Source organism: Phodopus roborovskii, unplaced genomic scaffold (genome assembly GCF_943737965.1).
Source record: "Phodopus roborovskii unplaced genomic scaffold, PHOROB, whole genome shotgun sequence".
NCBI classification, from domain to species: Eukaryota; Metazoa; Chordata; class Mammalia; order Rodentia; family Cricetidae; genus Phodopus; species Phodopus roborovskii.
This window is the reverse complement of record NW_026125052.1, coordinates 24455538-24476965: the sequence shown is the minus strand read 5'-3', so window position 1 is coordinate 24476965 and position 21428 is coordinate 24455538. Positions and strand designations below refer to the sequence as shown.

At 38.9% G+C, this 21428-nt stretch overlaps 2 protein-coding genes across 2 annotated transcripts in view; both read left to right on the top strand.

Annotated features, from left to right (window-relative positions):
* The window catches only part of Abca9 (ATP binding cassette subfamily A member 9), a 60229-nt gene extending 54658 nt beyond the window's left edge, over positions 1-5571 (top strand). Inside the window, exons 37-39 of the mRNA XM_051179686.1 lie at positions 683-762; positions 3782-3837; positions 4301-5571. Of these exons, the coding sequence (XP_051035643.1) occupies positions 683-762; positions 3782-3837; positions 4301-4399 (235 nt within the window). The 3' untranslated portion in view covers positions 4400-5571. The remainder of the gene's footprint in view (positions 1-682; positions 763-3781; positions 3838-4300) is intronic.
* Positions 5572-12966: 7395 nt separating this feature from the next.
* The window catches only part of LOC127221064 (ABC-type organic anion transporter ABCA8A-like), a 29495-nt gene continuing 21033 nt past the window's right edge, over positions 12967-21428 (top strand). Inside the window, 5 exon segments of the mRNA XM_051182968.1 lie at positions 12967-13061; positions 14440-14645; positions 18275-18428; positions 19673-19731; positions 20311-20421. Of these exon segments, the coding sequence (XP_051038925.1) occupies positions 12967-13061; positions 14440-14645; positions 18275-18428; positions 19673-19731; positions 20311-20421 (625 nt within the window).

Sequence of the window (21428 nt, the reverse complement as noted above, 5' to 3'; positions counted from 1 at the left end):
GCTCATTGCAGGCTGGCTCTTGTAAGGGAATTAGCATTTGTGGGGCTCTGATATATACCATGTACTATTGTATGTCTGTGCTTATGTTATCTCAGTGGCCTTTGCCAGAGGGTCAAGCCAGCCATATTAAAGGAGATGCCCTGATAGAGCTCAGTGGTAGTTGTAGACATTCATCAGAATCCATGAATGGTAGTTCTTGAGGCAAGAGTAGATGAGGTGATACCAATAACTGGCGGTTTCTGCTTAGCCCATCTCTGTTTTCTAAGATGGAAGAGCAGTCCCTTTTCCTCCCTTCTTATAGCATCTTGCTACTGATTTCTTCTTTCGAGGCCCAGTCTTCTTCCTCCCAGGCTGACTTTGTTGGTCAAAGAGCACTGGAACTGCAGCTATCTCCAAGTCATAAGATGTACATTTATGCTGGGCAGTGGTGGTACATGCCTTTAATTCCAGAATTGGGATGCAGAGGCAGGTGGATCTCTGTGAGTTTGAGGCCAGCCTGGTCTACAAAGCAAGTTCCAGGACAGCCAGGACTATACAGAGAAACCTTACCTTGAAAAACCAAAAAGAAAAAAAGGATGTACATTTACACAAATAGTTGACAGGGTTGTTGTTTGTATTCAGGCATGCATGCATCAGAGGGTACAACCATGAATCTGAGGGTTCATCCTCCTTCTCTTCACAGATACTCCTCCCTGATGGTCTATAAGTTGCCTGTTGAGGATGTACAGCCTTTATCACAGGCTTTCTTCAAATTGGAGACACGTAAGTGAATGTTTAAAAATAAAAATCCAAACAAGCTTTAAAAATTATAGAATGTTCATGATACATAGTTAATAAATTGCAAGACATCTAATCCAGTGGTTCTCAAGAAGTGATTTAGCATGTCCATCTCATAATGCAAAATGCATTCAGCCTAATTTCAAAAGTCCCCATAATTCTTAAAAGTCCCAATACTGCCCAAAAGTCTTTCATGAGACTCAAGGCAAACTCCAATTTGTGAGCCCTAGTGACTCACAACAAATAATGGCTCAGAGAAAACATAGGATCCTATCTAAAGGGGAGTAATGGTTGCTATCTAAAGGAAAGTAAGCAGAGACTGCACAATAGGAAGACCAACATGTAAACAGAGGCCTTTCTTTCTTCCTCCCCATCCTGCAGCCATTTCCAAACAATCACTCAGAGGCTAGTATAAATTATAAATGTTTAGCCTATGGCTTCAGGCTTATTACTATCTAGCTCTTATACTAACATTAACCCATTTCTGTTAATCTATGTATTGCCATGTGGTCCGTGGCTTGCTGGTGGTGCTCTGTTTTGTTGCTCCTTGGACAGTCGCTGGTGTCTCTCAGACTCTGCCCTTCTCCTGTATCTCTACTTGGATTTCCCATCTGGCCCTATCATGCCTTGCCAAAGGCCAAAGAAGCTTTATTTATCAACCAATGAGAGCAACACATACTCAGAACAAACAGAAAGACCATTCATGCGACATCACCATCACCAAAACACACAGGGTAGGCCACATTAACTCTTGTAGCTCCATGTCAGATAGCCAGAGCATCTTTTGGCATGAGGTGACTGCCTACAGAGTTATGTATCCTCCTCCTATGATCCTGCCACTCTATCACATATGGCCTTCTTGGGCCTGTTCTACTTAACACCTGAATATTTTCTTAGTAGATGTTCTTCATCTCTGGCATCTCCAACATCCTACAAGTCTTATTGGAAATTAGACTTTATACTTCAAAGCTTCAGGGTAGCTTGCCAGGGAGACTGGCTCTATTATACCTTGCCTGGCCTCCCAAGCTTTTCTTGGAAACTCTGGTGCAAGGCCCAATTATTCCACAATTTTTTCATTATGAATGTGTGTAAAACTTGTACTCTGTAAATGATTCCAAGTTCTGCTGTCAGCTTGAGAAATACACAGATGCCATTTCACCAAGGCTGATTATCCAAATGCCCTTTCACCAAGGCTGAAGCAGCCTCTGAGTGCCTGGGTAGCTGAAACCAGAAAGTTCTATCCATGGTCCTTCACCAGAAGAATGCTCTGATACTCTCCTTGCTTAGTCACTTACTTTTCAGTTGACTTACATTTGTATACCTTGTGGTCTTTTATGGAAGAAGTCTGGCCCTCAAGGCAACTTTCCTAATTTTCTATTATTTTCCTTCAGTGCCACAAATGACAATTCCTTCCTCTACACATACTTTGTCTATAGTAACTTTAAATGTACCCACACTATACACTTTTTCAAAATGTTTATTCCCCTTGTTCCTTTCTCTCATTGTAAAAGCAACAAATAGTTATACTATATTCTGAATGCTGTTTTGTCTCAAAACTTTCTCCACCCATCTAATCCATCTATTGAGTGAGTGTAGCCTCACTCAAATTCTCAGGACACAGCTATGGTAGGCACCTTTCCAGAAGTGACTTCAAGGTTAACTCCCAATGGAGTGCTTGTTTGCATCACACTATGGTCTATTTTCCAGGCTCATTTTGACCTGGTTGCTAGGCTTGCATCATTATGATGAAAAGGATGTCATGGAGCTCTTATAAATAAAATGTATTTATTTTGTAATAGATAAATATCAATGGGGTTGATGTTCTGGGAAGGCCGACTCCCTGGAATACTGTAAAGATTTTCTTTAAAAGCTTTGCTTTCACCAATACACTTTTCTAACTTATATTCCTTTTATCTAATTTGATAACATTGAAGTTCTCATTTTAGGAGGTTTTAAAACAAATTTTAATGCCAGTTTTCTGTCTTATTCTGGGAAGATAATACAAAGTGCCAAATGTAGGCATGTAATTAACATTCCTTCAACTGTTATTAGACATCACTACATTCTCAGCTTTAATATATTTATCAGAACTAAGTTCAGAACTTTTCGAGAGCAACTCATGCTCCATGAACATCCATATACCATACCAGCAGATCAAATGTAGGTATTGCAAATCCCAGCACAATGTCAGGGTCTTTCTTCTCTCAGGTCACACTTGCCTATAGGCAGGAAGGTGCATGGTTTTATTTAATCTCTCTCCTTGTTCTGTCCCCTCCTTGTCTTGTAAGCTGGTATTAGGAACCCCCCTGTGGTAGAGCAGAAAGGAAGAGAGAAGAAGCAACATGGCAACAAAACTGGTTGATCACGGGCACTATCGTCATCACATCTGTATAGGAACACAGCACATCACCTTGAAACTATAAATAAGCAAAATGGTTACCATTGTCACTAGAGCTAAAGAGACAGAAAGACACAGCCTGGGGCAGAGTGGTGTAGAATTTATCACCTTGAGAGAAATAGTAACATCAGTCAGGAGACTCAGCATCAGACAGGGAAGGAAAGAACAAACACCATGACCTCTCTTCTTTCCTTTCTGTTGAAAAGCCACGGACATGTCACTTAGCACCAGCCTCTGGGGCAGGAAGAAGGGCAAACGTAGGAGGCAATGGCAATTTCCTTAAAGGGAGCCATGTTTTAACTTTATCTCAGATTGGTGTTCTAGAATTCCCCCCCCTTTGGTTTTTTTTTTTTTTGTTTGTTTGTTTGTTTTGTTTTGTTTTTTGTTTTTCCTTTTTCATCTTCTAGTGCCTTTGCCAAAACTCTTTGGAAAAAGGACAGAATTTCTATTTCTTTATATGACTAAATGGTGTATTTAATTTCCAGTTATAGTTTTATCTTATATTTTTATTATTTGTTTGTTTTGTTTTGTATATGAATTGGTGAAATTTCTTGAGTGGAAAAAAAAAAGATACGAGCTACTAAATGTGTATTCATCCTTACACAGTGAAAGAGAACTTTGACTTGGAAGAATACAGCTTCTCACAATCCACTCTGGAGCAGGTGGGTAATACTTAGTGGTTGTATATCTTACTAAAAATAAGTTAATAGTAGGGGAGATGACTCATTGGATAAAGCACTTTTTTGGACAAGTGTGAGGACCAGAGTTTGAATCCCTGGAGTCCAGACAAAATCCAAGTGGGCATGACTGACACCTGCGATCCTAACACCATGGAAACAGAGGTGTTATCAGAGCAAGCTGCCTGCATGGACTAGCTGACTGGAGAGCTCTAGGTTCAATGAGTACCATGCCTGTACATAAAATGTGAAGACACCTGACATCAACTCCAGGCCTCTAAAGATACCTGCACAACATACATGCAGACATGAATGTATACACATCACATACACATGCAAAAACATAATGTTAAGCCTAGGAGGAATACGCAATCTTGGCATCAATTGCAGCTACAGAAGGTAGTATGGTATGCCTCTCACTTCTTTCTTTATCACTTCTCTTTTCCAGGTCTTCCTGGAGCTCTCCAAAGAGCAGGAACTGGATGATTTTGATGAGGAACTAGATCCCACGGTGACGTGGAAGCTCCTCCCACAGGAAGAGCTGTAAAGTCTGAAATGTTCTCTCCATCGTCACGCTCATGTCCCTTTTAAAGGCGGTATTCAGTTGTATTGACGTGTCATACTTATCTCAGACGTAGCACTAAGTATTTTTGAAACCCATGTCAGAATTTCTCTGCATAGTTATTTCTGACAGTGGTGACCAAAGTGAGAACAGGCTAGGACATGCAGCCAGGGGACCCTCAACCAAGGCGCATTTCACACGGTATGGAGTTTTAAAATCCATTTGTAATAATATTGGCATTTCCGAGGAAGTTGCAGAGACTGATTGATTCTCTCTCCCCGACCCTGACCCTTGAATTTCAAACATTAACTATTTTCTTTCCTTATTGACTAGGTAAGGTGTAATTTAAACAATATTGATTTTAGGAGAAGGGCATCAGTTGATTTCCCAACAGCACAGTATTTGTTTTTTGTGTCTCACTTTGACCTGTTCTTCATTCATTGGTTCTTCATTTCTGAACAGTTTGTAGATTTTGGGGTACAGAGAGATGTTTTCTCTACTGTGACTTCAAAAAACAACTTTCCACATGTGGGACTATATAATCACTAAATGACTGAGTACGTAACTGCACAAAAGTTTGAATCATTTCTGAAATTTTGTTAATGATGTGAGTGTGTATGTAAAAGGACGAGCTTTGCAAGTCTTTATTTACCAAGTCTGTGTATTCTGACGCCTATCTACAGCAATATCAGTACAGTTGCCACAAACTCTTGTCTATGAGAGTTTTGTTGTTACTACTGTTGTTTTTACTTGTTAACCAAACATTTACAAAAAGTCATGTGAAAAAAATTGCCTTGAGTCTAGGGTTGTATGTGAATACCAACCAACTGCCCTCAACTTATGAGAATTCTCACACTAGATCTTGAGCAAAGGCTCTAAGCCTTTCATTAATGCTGGCCCTGATGACTTAGTTGGCCTTATAGATGGCAAATTAATTGACAGAGTTCATTAAAGGCACTTTATTTGGGGCCAGAAGGACGGCTCAGCAGTGAAGGTTGATGACCTTTCAACCCTGATGACCAGAGTTTGATCCAGGGGCCCAAACTTTGGAAGGAGAGAACCATCCCGTCAAGCTGTGTTCTGACCTCCACACACTTGTGGTATCATGTATGTGTCTACACACACGCAATCAGAACAAACAAAAATGAAATAAACAATATAATGGGCTGCATTGTGGTGTTCCCATGTGTATCTTGTTTTTGTTGATCCTTCTCTGTTCTCCTCCCTTACTTCCTGCACTATGCCTCATGGTCATCTTCCTCATCCACAAGCCCTCTTCTATTTTTGTGAAGCATGCATTCCAAAGCCTTTTAAAACCTTCTTCTTCTTAATTCTGCTCATTTGGCCTCTCTCAGTTTGACACAGATTAGAATTACTTGGAACAAAGGAACTTGAGGAATTGCTGGCATGTCTGTGAGGCATTTTCTTTACATTTTATTTTTATTTTATGTGTATTTTATTGCATGTCTATCTGTGCATCACAGTTCCAATGGAGACCAGAGGGCATCAGATTACCAAAACTGGAATTACATACAGATATGAGCTTCCATTTCCTGGGATTTGAACCCAAGTCTTCTGACAGAACAGCCAGTACTCTTAGGACTGAGATATTTCTCCAGATCTAGGCATTTTCTTGATTGTCAACGGATGGAAGAATATCCAGCATACTCTTTTTTCATTTTTTTATTTTTAATATTTTTTCTTATTATTCATTTTGATTCCAGTTCCCTCTACTTCCTATCCTCCCATGTCCCCTATGATCCCCCCAACTCATCCCCCATCCACTCCCCAAGGAGGATGAGTCCTTCAATGAGGGATCATCAAAATCAGTCAAATCATTTGGGGTATGGCCTAGGCCCTTCCCCGTGTCTCTAGGCTAAGAGAATATCCCTCCATGGGAAATGGACCCCTGAAGCCCGTTCCTACACTAGGGATACATCCTGGTTCCACTGTCAGAGGTACCATAGACTTCCCAGGCCTCCTAACTGAGACCCATGTTCAGGGGGTCTGAGTCAGACTTATGCTAGTTTCCCAGCTGTCAGTCTGGGGTCCATGAGTTCCCCCTCATTCAGGTCAGCTGTCTCAGTGTGTTTCTGCAGTCTGGTCTTGACCCCTTTGCTCATCCCTTATCCCTCTCTGCAGCTGGATTCCAGGAGTTCAGCTCAGTGTTCTGTTATGGGTGTCTGCTTCTGCTTCCATCAGCTACTGGATGAAGGCTCTGGGGTGGCATATAAGTTAGTCATCAATCTTATTGTCAGGGAAGGGTGTTTAAGATAGCCTCACCAATATTGCTTAGATTGTTCATTGTGGTCATCCTTGTAGGTCTCCGGATATTTCCCTAATGTGAGATTTCTCTTTAAACCTATAATGGCTCCCTTTATTATGGTATCTCTTTCCTTTTTTTTTTTTTTTTTTTTTCTATTCTTGCCCCAACTCAATATTACTGCTCCCTCATGTTCTCCTCTCCCCTCCTCTTTCTCCTAACTTCTTCTCCTCCCCCTCACCTGCTCCCAGTTTTCTCAGGAGATCTTATCCATTTCCCCTTCTGTGAGGGACCACAGCATACTCTTAGTACCATGTTTAAGCAAATCAGAATGAGATATGTAAGGAAGGTAACTGAGCAAACCAGAGAAAGCCAGTTATGCAACATTCCTGTATGGTCTCTGCTTCAGTTCCTGACTCTAGGTTCCTGTCTTGAGTTCCTACCTTGCCTTAAAGAGCCGAAATGAAATGTTTCCTCCCTGGGTGACTTTTGTTCATGGAGTTTTGTTTTGTTTTTGTTTTAATTAATAAAAGCAATGAGGACTCTCATCCTGAGACCCTCTTTTCCTCTTTCATGATTCTTTATATATATATTTTTTTTGTCTTGAGGAAACACAAATAATAAACACATTTTATTGATGAAACCTAAATAAGCAATTAAGTCATGAAACAGAATAGGAATTTTGTTGAGTTAACTAAACCACCACAGTTCAAAGAGATGTTTTGTATAATACAAGGTAAGAAAGATCCCCATCCCTGGCACAAAACACCTACAGAAGCCAACCTAGGACTTTCATTCTTTCTCTATTTCACTAAATTAACAAACACAGTGACCGTCACCCCCAAAGGCAACTCCCGAGTTGATGCCCAGGTCGACAGTTACAAGAGTCATTAGGAGCATCTGGCCCACAGGGATGAGATAGGACAGTAACTGGTGAGTCTCTTATGTTAACACAGGATTGATGGTCATCAGTGCTGGCAATGCAGCTCAGGAAGACTCAGCATCTCCAGAAATCATCCAGACCTGAGTGGCTGCCCAGACGCCAGGGGGCGCCACGTGGAAAGAAACTCAAGGTGCCTGTGAGCTCTAGGCAGATATACAAACAACACCCTTTATGGGGTGGATTCCCAAAGCTTCCAGGAAATCCTGTCCTTGAAACTTACAGCAAGACCACAGACTTGAACCACAGAGAATTTCAGAAATATGTTTCATTTCAAACGCATAGTACGCTAATGGCAACATCTCCAACATTTACATGGCTAAGAATTCATACTCTGTGGTCATTTCTATGAGCAAATATAACAATATTGCAACACATTGTTTTTATTTGTGTTTGGTGCCATAGAATGCCTGTCTCCAAAAGGGGGAGAAGATGTCAATTTCTTCAGTGGTATAGTTACTGAGAAGTGCTTGCTCCAGAAAATAACTTTTCACTGCACTTGGGCAAGAATCTATAATTAAGCTCAGTGGATCACGCGTAAAAAGAAGATAGGGAAGCAGGAGGGGAACTTTTGGGGAAGAAGTATTTCAGAGAGATGGGATGAGCACAGAGATGAGATGGAAACAGGAGCTGCAAATCACTTCTATTCATATATGAATATATGAAACAGTCAAACAATAAAATAAGAAAATTCAACAAGAAAGCAAATATTAAAATGGCCCACAAAAGATGTGCCTTCTAATCAGAGACTAAGACTGGTATGCAAATACTCCATCAAAACTGTTACATTACATGACACACTTGATATTGCTGTCATCTGTGTGGAGAAAGATAGTCTAATAACCTGAGCACAGAGCTTTTTCTGACCCGTAGAAGGAGGAAGTTGCAGAGGTTCAGAGCAGGAGAATGATGTTCTCTGATTGTCTTTGAAAAGTATGGGGTCACAAGACAAGGAATGTAGATATCCTATAGTAGAGTAGTTGAGAGGAACAATAAAGAAAACTGAACTTCTACAAAATACTTTGTGATATCAAAATAGTTGAAATTTTAGAATTGTTTATTATAACAATTACATAGGATTACATTGACCAAAATAGTAATTCAGGTCAAGGACCTTTATGTTTTACCTTTTCAAAGACAATATTTTAAACATTTTATTCTTTTTAGTTTTTTTTTTAATATTTTATTCTTTGAAATCAGCCTATATGATTTTTGAGGAGCAGAGACAAGTTACAAATTTGGATTCCCTCTGCAGGATGCATTTTTATGACATTATAATTAGTTAAATAAGTAGGGCTGGCAGGTCTCTGCTGTGGGTATTGGCTGGAAGTCAACAAAAAAAGAAATTTGTTCAGGGGCGGGCACGTGAATACAGTGCTCAGCAGGCCAAGAAAATGACAGCCATGACCTTCCTCCAAAAACCACAGTCATTCTGACTGGGGATATTCAAAACAGGCAAACAGAGTAAGCACAGTGCAGACTTGATAGAGACCAGGAAGAAATAGAAACCATTTTCTCGAAGCAAGTAAACACAGAGGTAAGCCAACTCTCTAGGAAACTTTCTTTAGTCATTCCAACAGTAAATTCATTTTCGCTTCTGTTTGGCTTCTATTGTGTAATTATAAGTGAGATTTTTGTACTCAATGACCAATTTTTAGGGAGAAATTATTTTCTAAAATAGGGACTTTAGTGTCTTTGGATTTATTTTTGTGTGGTCTACAGGAAAAGGGATGGGTAGTTTAAAAGACATAGTCATATTTTGACATTTTAATGTGAGAATGTGCCAGTTATATGATAGTGACCATGAGGGATGTAGAAGGTCTTTCTGGAAGAATTTACAGCATGAATATGAACGAGGATCTGCTATTGGGCTGCTGTTACACACTTGTAATTTTATCACACAATAATTTGCACTTTCTCTAATCCTGAGACTTGTTTAGAATGACTTTTAGAGAAATACTTGCATATTTCAGCTCATCATTCTCAAAATTATGATTTTTTTTTTAAAAAAATCTAAGATACTTTACTGCACATTTTTATTTGTTGGGTATGATGTATTGAGTCCTATTGAGTGGGACCATTTCATAAGATTATTTCAAATATCACATCATCTGTTGTCTGCAGGAGTTTGTAGTAAACAGAGTTTTGTTGCCTGGTGTAGAGAGTCAGTAATATTAACTCCTCCTGAAACAAAAACTTCATTTTTATCTGTACATGGGCTAGCAACCACCTAAGAATCAGAGAAGGAAGGGAAAGCAAGGAGGGTTTTTTTGGGAGGGGAGGAGGAGTGTTGAGACAGGGTTTCTCTGTATGACGTTCTAGCTATCGTGGAACTTACTTTGTAGACCCATGGCCTGGCTAAGAGGGATGTTTTAATGAGCTTATTTATACTGCCAGACTGAATCACATTGAAACTTTGGGACTGGGAGTTAGAGTCAGTTCTTCTAGTTACAAAGGGCTGTGGCTGCTTCCTTGGCTGGTACAAGCTGTCCCAACTCTTTAAGCATGTACACGTTACCAGGAGCAATTCCTGGGGCTCCTGGACACCCTGACCTAAAACATTCATTTTTTTTTTTTTTGCTAAGATCTACACACCCCCCCTCTATTTGTCAGTTCACAGGCTTTCTAATAATATCCCTTCTCCCATAATTTTGTAGCAAGACTTGCCTCCCAGTCTTACTTAATAGCTGCATGCGCTTTTCTTTTCTGGAAATAACCCTATGGCCTTGCTGTAGCTACCGTGCTCTCTCAATGGAACTGTCCCCTGAACTCTTCACCTGAACTTTCATCCTGGGAAATAAGCGGCTCTCTGTTTGAACTTGTCTCAAGAATGGGATGAGAGCTTCTAAAATCTCTAGATTGCTAGATGTTGATTCAGTTGGGTTCTGTTCCTTCTGTTTCTCTGAAGAGCCTGGATGAGCATATTAGCCAGTTCTGAGAAGTTCACAGTCTCAGTGTACACTTTTCCTACTGGTGATAAATGCTGAGACTGATTTGCATTTTTTGCTGGAAAGGGGATCCTCTGTTTTCTGGCTCCCCATGTACAGGGCTCTTTCCAAAGACTTCCAGGGCTACATCTCTGTGTTTCTATAATGCTCTACCACTCACCAAGATAATCTCTCCATCCACAAACTCCATGGTACCCACATACACTACACACACACACACACACACACACACACACACACACACACATACACAAGGCATCATTGCTTCATATTATTGGCTACAACTCTCTTGAGTGTGAGATGACTAGAGCTGCCAAATTTTGCACCTGCACCGATCCACCTGCTCTTCCCTTCCATGGAAATCCCTACAGTTCAGTTCAATATGGTCTAGCTCAATTTTAGCTGGTTGTCAGCTATGGAAAGAGCCCAATCTTCCCAAGTCTGTCCTCAACAGTATCTCTCAAGCTTTGTGAGGAAGACCATTGCTTAAAACAACAACAACAACAACAACAACAACAAAATCCAGCAAGTAGAGTTGTGCCACAAGAAAGTTAAGCATTCACAAATCAAATTGCTCACTTCAACACTGACTGGGAAACTAGTATTCCCACCCTCCCCAGGTGCCTAGGGCATGGTCTCTACTGCATCACTTATCAGAAAAGAGCATTCAGAAAGTTATGTTTTCTCATAAGGCTCACCTCCACTGTGCCTATATCCTCTACCCTCCACCTTGCCACTAGTATGACTGAAAGAATAAATACGATTTCTCCCCACTCCCAGCTTCTCCTACCCAAACAAACATACTTTTACGTAGTATGCCTACCCCATTAAAATGACTACAAGTTCTGATGGGAGATGTCATTCTGTAAATATGTTTCTCTTATTGGTTAATTAATAAAGCACTGTTGGCCAATAGGAAAGTAAGATAGGCGGGACTAGGAAACAAGGAGGATTGAGGAAGTGGTAGGTAGGAGATCCAAGATGGAAGACGGAGAGAGAAGAATGCCAGCCCCTCTCTCCAGTAAGGTAAGCCAGAGCTAGCCGATAAGAAACAAGTAACTGGCCAACAGCTTTATATCAAATACAGAGTCTCTGTGTGTTATTTGGGGCTGGCGTGGTGGTGAGACCAGGCTGCCGGAAAAAACTGCTCGTAACATAATGGTGACCAAATATGTTTCTCTTATTGGTTAATTAAGAGGAAGTGGTAGGGAGGAGTTCCAAGATGGAAGACAGAGAGAGCAAAACGCCAGTCCCTCTCTCCAGTAAGATGAGACAATGTGGAAATACTTAGATTAATAGAAATGGGTTAATAATTAAGACAGAGCTAGCCAATAAGAAACAAGAAATGGCCAACAGAATTATATCTAATACAGCGGCTTTATGTGTTAATTGGACCCAGCTGTGGGTCTAGGCCGGCAGGAAAATACTACTCGTAACAGAGTTCCTTGTAATCCTTGTCATTTTGATGCCCCAAAATGATCAACAACAGGAAATTGAAAAAGTTAGGTCAAAGCTCACGAATTTTAACCCAACTAAAGCCTACTTGAATCTCATTTCAAGGGAGATTTTAGCATTACCTCAAAGTACATGCAAAAGCATAATGTGACTTTCCCATGGCAACCTGTGAAATTAATTTCATCATCTTTTCAGATCATGATATGTGCAATGTCTACTTTGATGTATTATAAAGATTGAACACATTTCTTTGCAACAATAACAAGGACTAAGAAGATTAAGCTCCTTACCAAATACTTTCTGTTCTTCTAGACATATTCTTCCATATATGCACGGGGCACCAGTATTGTTCCTGATACCATTTTCCTTATGGTATTAGAAAAGTAGCCATTCAGACCCAAAGCTCTATCTTGTTTTCTACTTCAACACTTGAGTGTTTTCACTGATTTTGTTTTCCCCCAGGGTAAGTGAAATATGGTAGTCTTCTGACTTCCAATTAATATACCCATTACATCGTGCTAGATGTGTTGATTTATACATTATATGTAAAGGACATCCAGGTCTAGAGTCATTTAACTCATTCTCTCTCTCTCTCATTCTCTCTTTCTCTCTCTCTCTTTCTCTCTGACTCTCTTCCTCCCTCCCTCCCTCCCCTTCTCTCTTAGTGTTTAAGTGACTACATATTATACCAGTTACAATATTGATGTATTTACAAACCGAGAGATGCATATAATTTATAGAGATACACTGTTGAAAGAGTCTGTGTGTGAGGAGGCGAGAAGGGAAGGAAAGGGAAGAGATAGATGCTTAGTGGATAACCTAGCAATTCCCAGCACCTAAGCACTTCCTTGGGAATAAAGGGCAACCAGGCCCTGACATCTACAGAAAATTTCCTCTTAACATTTTAGTATTTACTGGCTCTTTTTCTCTTATTTAACAGACCAAAATGGTTGACCGAGAGATAAACGTGAGTCAACAAATATGGGCCTTACTGTGCAAGAACCTGCTTAGAAATAAGAGAATGAAAGGAGACACTTTTTTTTTTTGTAAGACTTGGGATCTGTTGTCTTTCCTGTGTCTGACAGCACAGTGTGTTTTCCATGTGTGCAAATATTGAAGATTGTCCCTGAAAAAGAAATCAGGTCTCTAAATAGAAGTGGGAGGGAGGCCATTCATTAAGGGCTAAGTATAACAAAGGAGGGTGCCAAGTGAGAGCACAATAAATCCTTTAAACCCTCACAAAAGCATTCAGAGCTGTTTTTCTCATTGATAAGATTAAGATTAGTAACAGGTCAAAGTGTGGACTGTGCTAATGGATGCATCCACTAATGACAGAGGAGTTTTCTTTTGGATCACTTTCTCTTCTAAAAAGGCATTGTTTTCTTAAGAACACAGACTTTGGGAAATTGTCATAATATTGTGAAGAAAAATCTTCCCTTATAATCTTTCCATTTAAGTATCAGCTGGTGAAGCCAGGTAGCATTTGGTATCTAAGTTGTGATTATACTAAGTACATATCCAGCAAACTTTTAAAAAGCCAAATACTGAAAAAAGATACCAGGGTTGGTAAGATGGCTTAAAAAGTAAAAGCCCTTGCATGCAAGCCTGATGGCCTGAATCTGGTCCCTAAACTCATGACAGGAAAAAGAGAACTGGTTCCTATGAGTTGTCACTGACCTCATCATGTGTACAGTGACGCATGTGCATAAGAGTGCATATGTGCACTCATGTATGCAAGCACACACATACACACACATTTTGGAAATTAACAAAACCTTTAAAGTGATCTGTTGTTGGTAGCTCTCAGTTATCCCTGATAGACACCTACCAAATCAAAACAGTATTCTGAGGTCCCTGCCTTTTTTTGTTGAACTTTCTACCTAGCAGTTAAAACTATGGCCAAAATAGAAATTATCATTAAACTATCAATGCCAAGACAATAACAATTACTAAATTATCAATGACTTGGAGTTGTCCCCATCCACTGATTCTCACAGCAAATAAACTTAGCAGTGCTTCAGGGAGTGTTTGTCCTTGTCACAGTCTATTCCTTATAGTTTTGCTGCCTTTTAAAATTCAGATTCTCTCTTCACACCAGTGTTAAATTTCAGTTCCATCCAAAATTCCCTAGAGGAGACTGGGAGTGATGGCTATAGTCCTACACTTGAGAGGCTGGGGTAGAAGGACCACAACTTCAAAGTTATCTTAGGTTATATAGCAAGATAATACCTTAAACAATAAGTCTTGAGAATTATAGGGAATGCTTAATCTCAGTAGACTGATTTTTTTTTAAATCTATGCTAGGAGACAGAGAAACTGGAAAATTTTGTCAATAAAAATCATAGCTAAATGGCAAAACCAATTGTGTTTGTCTTACTTTAAATTACAATGGTCTTTATTGTTTTTCTTTGGCTTTCTAGGAATTCCTTTACACTGCAATTATACTGTGTAGCTTATCTGCAATTTCTGAAATTCATGAAGTTTATGATTTTTCACATCTGCCTAATGTAGACCTGGGACGTATTGACTTTTTTAATGATTCCAGCTTTACGATTGCATACACACCTGTCACCAAAACAACTGAGAGAATAATGAATAAAGTCTCTTTGGCCTCCGACATGACAGGTGAGTTTTTTGGCTAAATCAGAAGGAATCTGTCTTCCTAGTTAATTTGGTTACACACACTGGTTAATGCATAGTTCACTTGATAAGCTCTGGAGTGTGTGTGTGTGTGTGTGTGTGTGTGTGTGTGTGTGTGTTCCATTCACATTAGCATCCAGGTGTTGAAGCCAGCAGAGAACCAAAGAGGATAAGGCTCATCTTTATTTATCATCCTCAACCTTGCCTAGAGACGGTATCACTGTTAGGTTAGGTTAGCTTTATGACTAGTCATAAAGCTCTCTGAATCTCTCTATGTCTTCCAATAGCTGGGGTTACAGGCATGTATAATCATGCCCAGCTTTTTATATGGGGCATGGGAATTGGAACTGAGGTCCTCATGTTTGTAGAAGAAACAGTCTTACCCATTGAGGCATCTCTTCTGCATATCATTTAATTAACTTTCAAAAAGACTTTTATTTTATGCATATGGGGGTTTTTGTTTTGTTTTGTTTGTTTGTTTTTGTCTGCATGCATGTTTGTGTGCCATATGCATACAGAACCTTTGGAGACCAGAAAAAAGCATCAGATCAACTGGACCTGGAGTTACAGATAATTGTGAATTGACATGTGGGTTCTGGGAACACTTAACCACTGTGCCATCTCTCCCACCTCTCTGGATGAAATCCTAATTGTCAAAATTACCTAATAGTATAGCACATTAGCATTATCTTCTATAATCATATTCTTGACCTAAGAATAATTAGCATTGATTTTTTTTTTCAGAATAGTAGAGTCTTTAAATGATTCAGTTTGCCCCAGGTCCACATCAGGCAGTGACCAAAAATGGCTTTGCTGTGTTATAATGTAATACTTCAAGTATTTTCTAAAGTGCCTTTGAGCTCCCTTTCTCCTCATTTATAAGATAAGGTTGATAACATGTAATGCATATTGAGTCTTTCACTTGTAAGTGAATCCTAATGTATACGTTTTTCTTTTTTGGGGGGTTGGGGTGGGTAAGAATACATCCAAACCATCTCAAATTAAAATAAACAAGCAGAGTACTGTTGCAAATGAATCTTAGAATGTTTACTAGAAGGAAGACAAGCTAAAGTCAGTGAATGAAAAACAATACTTTTTTTCTTCTTATTCTTTTCATTTTCCTTAAATACAAATCCAATCCTATAGTGTTCTTTATTATAAAGGAAGGGGTAAAGAACCCAATGATGTGAGTTGAATCTGAGTGTGAAGGTATGTCAGAAGGAACTTGTCACTGATTGACAGTATTCCCATGGTCCATCAACAGGTTGACTTGTTGACTGGAACTCTCTATAATCCTTCTTCCCTCTCTTAGTCATATTCTGTCCCCATTGTTGCTCTGGCTTAGGTAACCATTACTTTTGCATTCGGACTCTGACCTGAGCAGCAGATTCAAAAGCTCAGAGTCCACCCTCACCACAGAGCATGTCCTGGGAGTCTCTGCAGCCTTAGTTCCTAGTCTATGCTGAGGTTTTCCTTCCTGTCTATACCTTCTTGCACCCATGGGCCACAAGGATACAAAGCTTCCCAAACCTGTTTACCCCTGACACCTCATTAATTATTTTAGCAATCTTGGCCCTCTGAACCTGAATGTCTGCACTGGGCACCTTAGCCCTAAATACTGAATCCACTTCTGACTTAACCCTAATCTGAACTTCTACCCAAGACCCACATTTCTAAATTTCTCTGTCAATATTTGGCCTGACCTCTGTTTCACAGATGTTCTCTATGGGGTGAAAATGTAATGAACTCAACCCTTCTAAAGTATTCCCAAAGGCACAAACTAGAATGTTAATAAATAATTGTTAGATGAATACAACTTTCTATGTCTATACAGAGTTTATCTTCATATAAACCCATTATCTCTAAGATAAATTAGGGACAAATGCTTGGGAAACCTGCCAAGGATTCCACATGTTTAGTTTATGGACAATGAATTAAAACTCACTTTATTCAGTAAGAATATACTTTGTCTACTCTCTTCCCTTTTATATAATGTCATGCATACTTACACAGTTCAACATAGTATCAGTATAAAATAAGGATCATGTTAGTGATACATGATATACTAGTCTCCTAGCTAAGAACTTTACATTGTTTAACATGTTAATAAAGGTAAGGATCATGTTAGTGATACATGATATACTAGTCTCCTAGCTAAGAACTTAACATTTTTTGAACATGTTAATAAAACATAATGCTTTTGGGGGGGAATAAATTTGAGTAATGCCTTCTCCTAATGAAAAAGCAGTGTCTAGATAAGCTATATACATACTCACTTGGCTTTGTTTGTTTTTTTTAAACCCTGATCTTTCTTTAAATAGTAAATATGCTACTTGGAATGTAACACAGAGGTTGTCCATTAAAGTATATGAAAGATTTAAATGCTTTTTTTTCTTTTAGTTGTTGACCAAAACCTTGGGCAATACATAATATAATTCAATTTTTCTCAAAACTCAATTTTAAACGTTTTTAAATTTTATTTGAAATATGAGCTTTTCCAATTTTTACTCGACAATATTTTATATTGTTTTGATCTATTCCCTCCTGTATATCTTATGCTCACACTAGTTTTTATTTTGCCTTCATGTTTTAGGTGAGTACAGAGCTCTAAACTGGCAGGTTTATTTTTATTTCAATAATGCAAAATTGCTGTTTTAATGTAATTTAAACTTAATGCCATCACAATCTTCTGGCTTGCATGGTTCCCTACAGGAAATATCTGTTCATTCTTATCAATTTCCTTTGTAATATCCATTTTATTTTTAGCATCTTTTAAGAATTTTATATTTTCTTTTTGTTGCTCTTAAGCTTTCTGATTTTGAAATGAGTTTGTTTTGTGTGTGTGCCTTTGTATGTATACACTTGTGTGCACATATACATGCTCATATTTAGACTTCCTTAAGCATTTTAAATTTATGACCAGAATTTTCATCAATTCTTGGAAAAACTGGGAAATTATTTAGTTTACATTACCTGTTCTTTTATGAATCCCTTTTGTGTATTGTGCCAATTGAGATTATGTCATAGCTAGCTTACGGGTTATCATTTTGTTTCTATTTTTCTTATACCAAACAAGTTGACATGATGAGAGGAACTAATAGATAAATTAAACTTACTCTGATTATAGTAATTAGCTTCATCTGCCCTTCATATTGTTTGGATTGATGTGTGGTGTCCCTTGCCACTCTTTCTTATGATCCAACACATAACTTAGTTCAGTTATGCTGTCTTTCTTTAAAATGTTCATTTAGTAATTATGATTATTTAATTGATTATGTAAACTCATACTGTATTTGGATATGTAAGTAGTAATTTCTCATCCATTTAGTGACTGTATTGGAATTTATAGTACATTTGGATCTGCATTTTGGATAGCCCACGATTAGAAAAGTCTTTCATTTTTTCATGATATTTTATCTTCATTTTCCCTCAAATTTCCATTGCTTAGGTAGTTAACTTAATATCTTTATATTTTTATGTAATATTCCCAATGCAAAATCCCTGTAACCCTGTAAGACAGTATTTGCTTGTGTTGAAATGTATTCACATTTAGAGGTGAAGATGGGATTTTAGAACAGTAGCTGACCTCAGGCATAATTACACCGTTTCAGTAGGTGGATATGGACGATGGCACTCACCCTTGTATTTCCTGAAGCCCTCATTTTGGTCTCAACAAAATCAAGCCCTTGACAGTGAAATTGACTATGAGCTTTCTGATAACTCATTTGAACTTGTGTCTTCAAAATTCCATGGGAAAGAAGCCATCAGGTGAGATCCTGTGTGGTCAGATGACAGCCAGGTCGGGGCAATGTTGTCTTCAGCCTAAAGCCTGCTCCAGTCACACAGTTAAGCCACATGATCCCTCCTTTGAGTCCTTCACAGCGGTATGACCTACCCTTATCCACAATGCCTGTAATGTCCTGTCCTGTATTCTCATTATTTTAGTACCAGATTTCAGATGTAAGACTAGCAGCTACAAATCAGCAGAACTCCTCTCTGCCTGTCACTTACTGCTTCTATTCTCTCCCATTAATATTTCTTCTTTTATACATTCATTGTTTCTACAAAGAAGACAAAGGGAAATGGATGAATCAAGTGAAAGGGCTGGAGACAAACAGGAAATTGGCACAACAGGCTTTCCAGTCATGCATACCTGCACTCTGGGCTACAATAAAATACCTGTTTCATGTAGAGCTAGTTGCGTTTGTTTCAAATAAGGAAGAAATCCTCAAGGTCTTAATGTTTGTAACTCTTACTTTAAATAATATCTTTGATTATTCTTTGAGAAATATATATATTTGTGTGTATATATATATATATATATATATATATATATATATATTAATCATATCCAGAACCCCATTAGCCACTTCCAATTCTCCCTGCTCCCCCTAACAGGTCCTCCTCCCACGGACTACTTTGCCATCATGCTACACTTTGTTAGTCTTCAAACTAACTGCAATGTCTGTACTGTTAGTATTCCTTTCAGAGCAGGAAAGCAGGAAAGCAGAATTATGGGGGATAATTATACTTGTCAGTTATTAAATAAAGTACGATAATAGCTTCTGGTATTGTTCATGACATTTCTTCTTCTTGCCATTCTCTACTGACTCACTGACCTGAAGAGATTCTGGGCTTCATGAAGATGTCACCTCGAACATCTCTATGTTGCTAAGTTTCCTGCTCAACCTTGCTATGTTAGCTGTCTTGTATCCTTATCTAGCTTCCCCACTACTAGATGTGGTTCATGTCAGGAGTATTGCTAACCATCAAGAACAGCGTTCAAGCCTCAGCCCACACTGAAAGAAGCAGCCTTTCTTCCAAGTGAGCTCAAGCACTGGTCAATTTTTAAAACATTAAAGTACTATTGCCTCTAATCACAGCTAAATGAAGTTCACATGCTTTCCCCCATATTCTTGCAATCCAAGTTTACCCAGATTCTTCAACCAAACTCAGAGTTAGATAATGAAGAGAACCGTGGCCTTTTAAACCACTTCTTGCTTCTTCCCCAGAATCAGAAGTCTTACAAAAGAATACACAGAAAAGTCCAAGCGGACAGAGGCTTTGAAAGGTGAGTAATTAAGATACAGAAAAATCTTGATCTTTTAGTCAGTTAACTTTCTCTCTGTGAAACCTTCTTCGAGCAGTTCTAGCCTTGTAAACAGGTATTGGCTCTCATGTTGCTGTTTTGCCGTCCCCCCAACTGAACTAACATCTCTGTGCTATGTAATTTTTGTAATCACACGAGAGATGTCTACCACTTCTAGTTCACTATGGCAACCAGATGATCTTTAATATTGTATGTACATTTGGGAAGGGAGGAAGCAAATTTTCTTTTGGCTTGTGGGACTTTCAGTCAGATAATAACAACATTATTGATTTGTTCCAAATTTAAGAGATATCAAATGGTTATAGTGTGCCAAGGTGATGCCATTTAATCTGTGTACATTAAACAGTTTCCATCCCACTGAAACTGCGTACTTCAGTGTTTTTGAAGGTGAAAAAGTAGAGCATTTGTTTTGATTTCATAAATGGATTAATGTATACTTTCATAAATTTTAGCCACATGCTGTAAATGCATAGGCACAATATGAGCCCTGCATTAAACCTACATTTGTGATTTTAAACCCTCATGCCATTTTCCTTCCAGATCTGTCACTGGACATATATAAAGGGCAGATCACTGCAATCCTTGACCACAGTGGAGCTGGGAAATCAACACTGTTAAACATCATTAGTGGGACGTATGTTCCCACCAAAGGCAAGAGACTTTTCTCAAGATTGACAAGTGGATCTTCGGTGTTTTTGTTAGCCATCTGAGCATTAGCTAAAGACAGAGATAATTAAACTCACCAAATTTGACATTTTTTAAAAAAATTCATTTTACATACCACCCCCAGTTCCCTCTTCTCCCACTTCCCACCTCCCTTCCCTTCTCATCACCATCAACTCCTCAGAGGGGGTAAATCCTCCCCTGGGAATTCAACAAAGTCTGGCATACCAAGCTGAGGTGGGACCAAGCCCCTCCCCACTGTCTCAAGGGTGAGCAATGTATCCCACCATAGGGAAGGAGCTCCAAAATGCCAGTTCATGTACCCAGGATAAGTCCTGCTCCTACTGCCAGCTCCACCCCCAACAGATCAAGCCACACAACTGTCACCACATTTAGAAGGCCTAGTTCAGTCCCATGCAGTCCAGAGTCCTGAGTCCCATTAGCTCTCTCATCAGCTGTCTCTGTGGTTTTCCTAATCATGACCTTGACCTCCGCCCCCCCACTTGCTCATAAGATCCCCCTTCTCTCTCTTCACCTGAATTCTAGGAACTCTGCCCAGTGCTTAACTGTTGGTCACTGCATCTGCTTCCATTAGTTAGTCAGTGGGGGAAAAAACGACACCTTGAAAATGGATGTCAACTAGAAGTTGACATTTAATATATATAATTCTTTTATAAATGTATATGATATTAACTGAAATGTACAGAATTTTATTATTTAAGAATATTCAAATTTTCATAGGATTCACACTGTTTTAATAGACATTCACCACATATATTGATCACATTTTTTATGTATAAAGTACTATCAAAACCCAGCAACTTATAAAATGTCATCATTTATTATTTGTCATGATTAGATGGGTTGACTGGAAAGGTCTCTCAATACTACTGTTTGACTATAGCTTATTGCCTAGGGTGGCTTTACCTATACATCTGAGATTTTAGCTGCAATATTCTCTATCCACCTCTGTTTTTCTGTCACTCTGTCTCCTC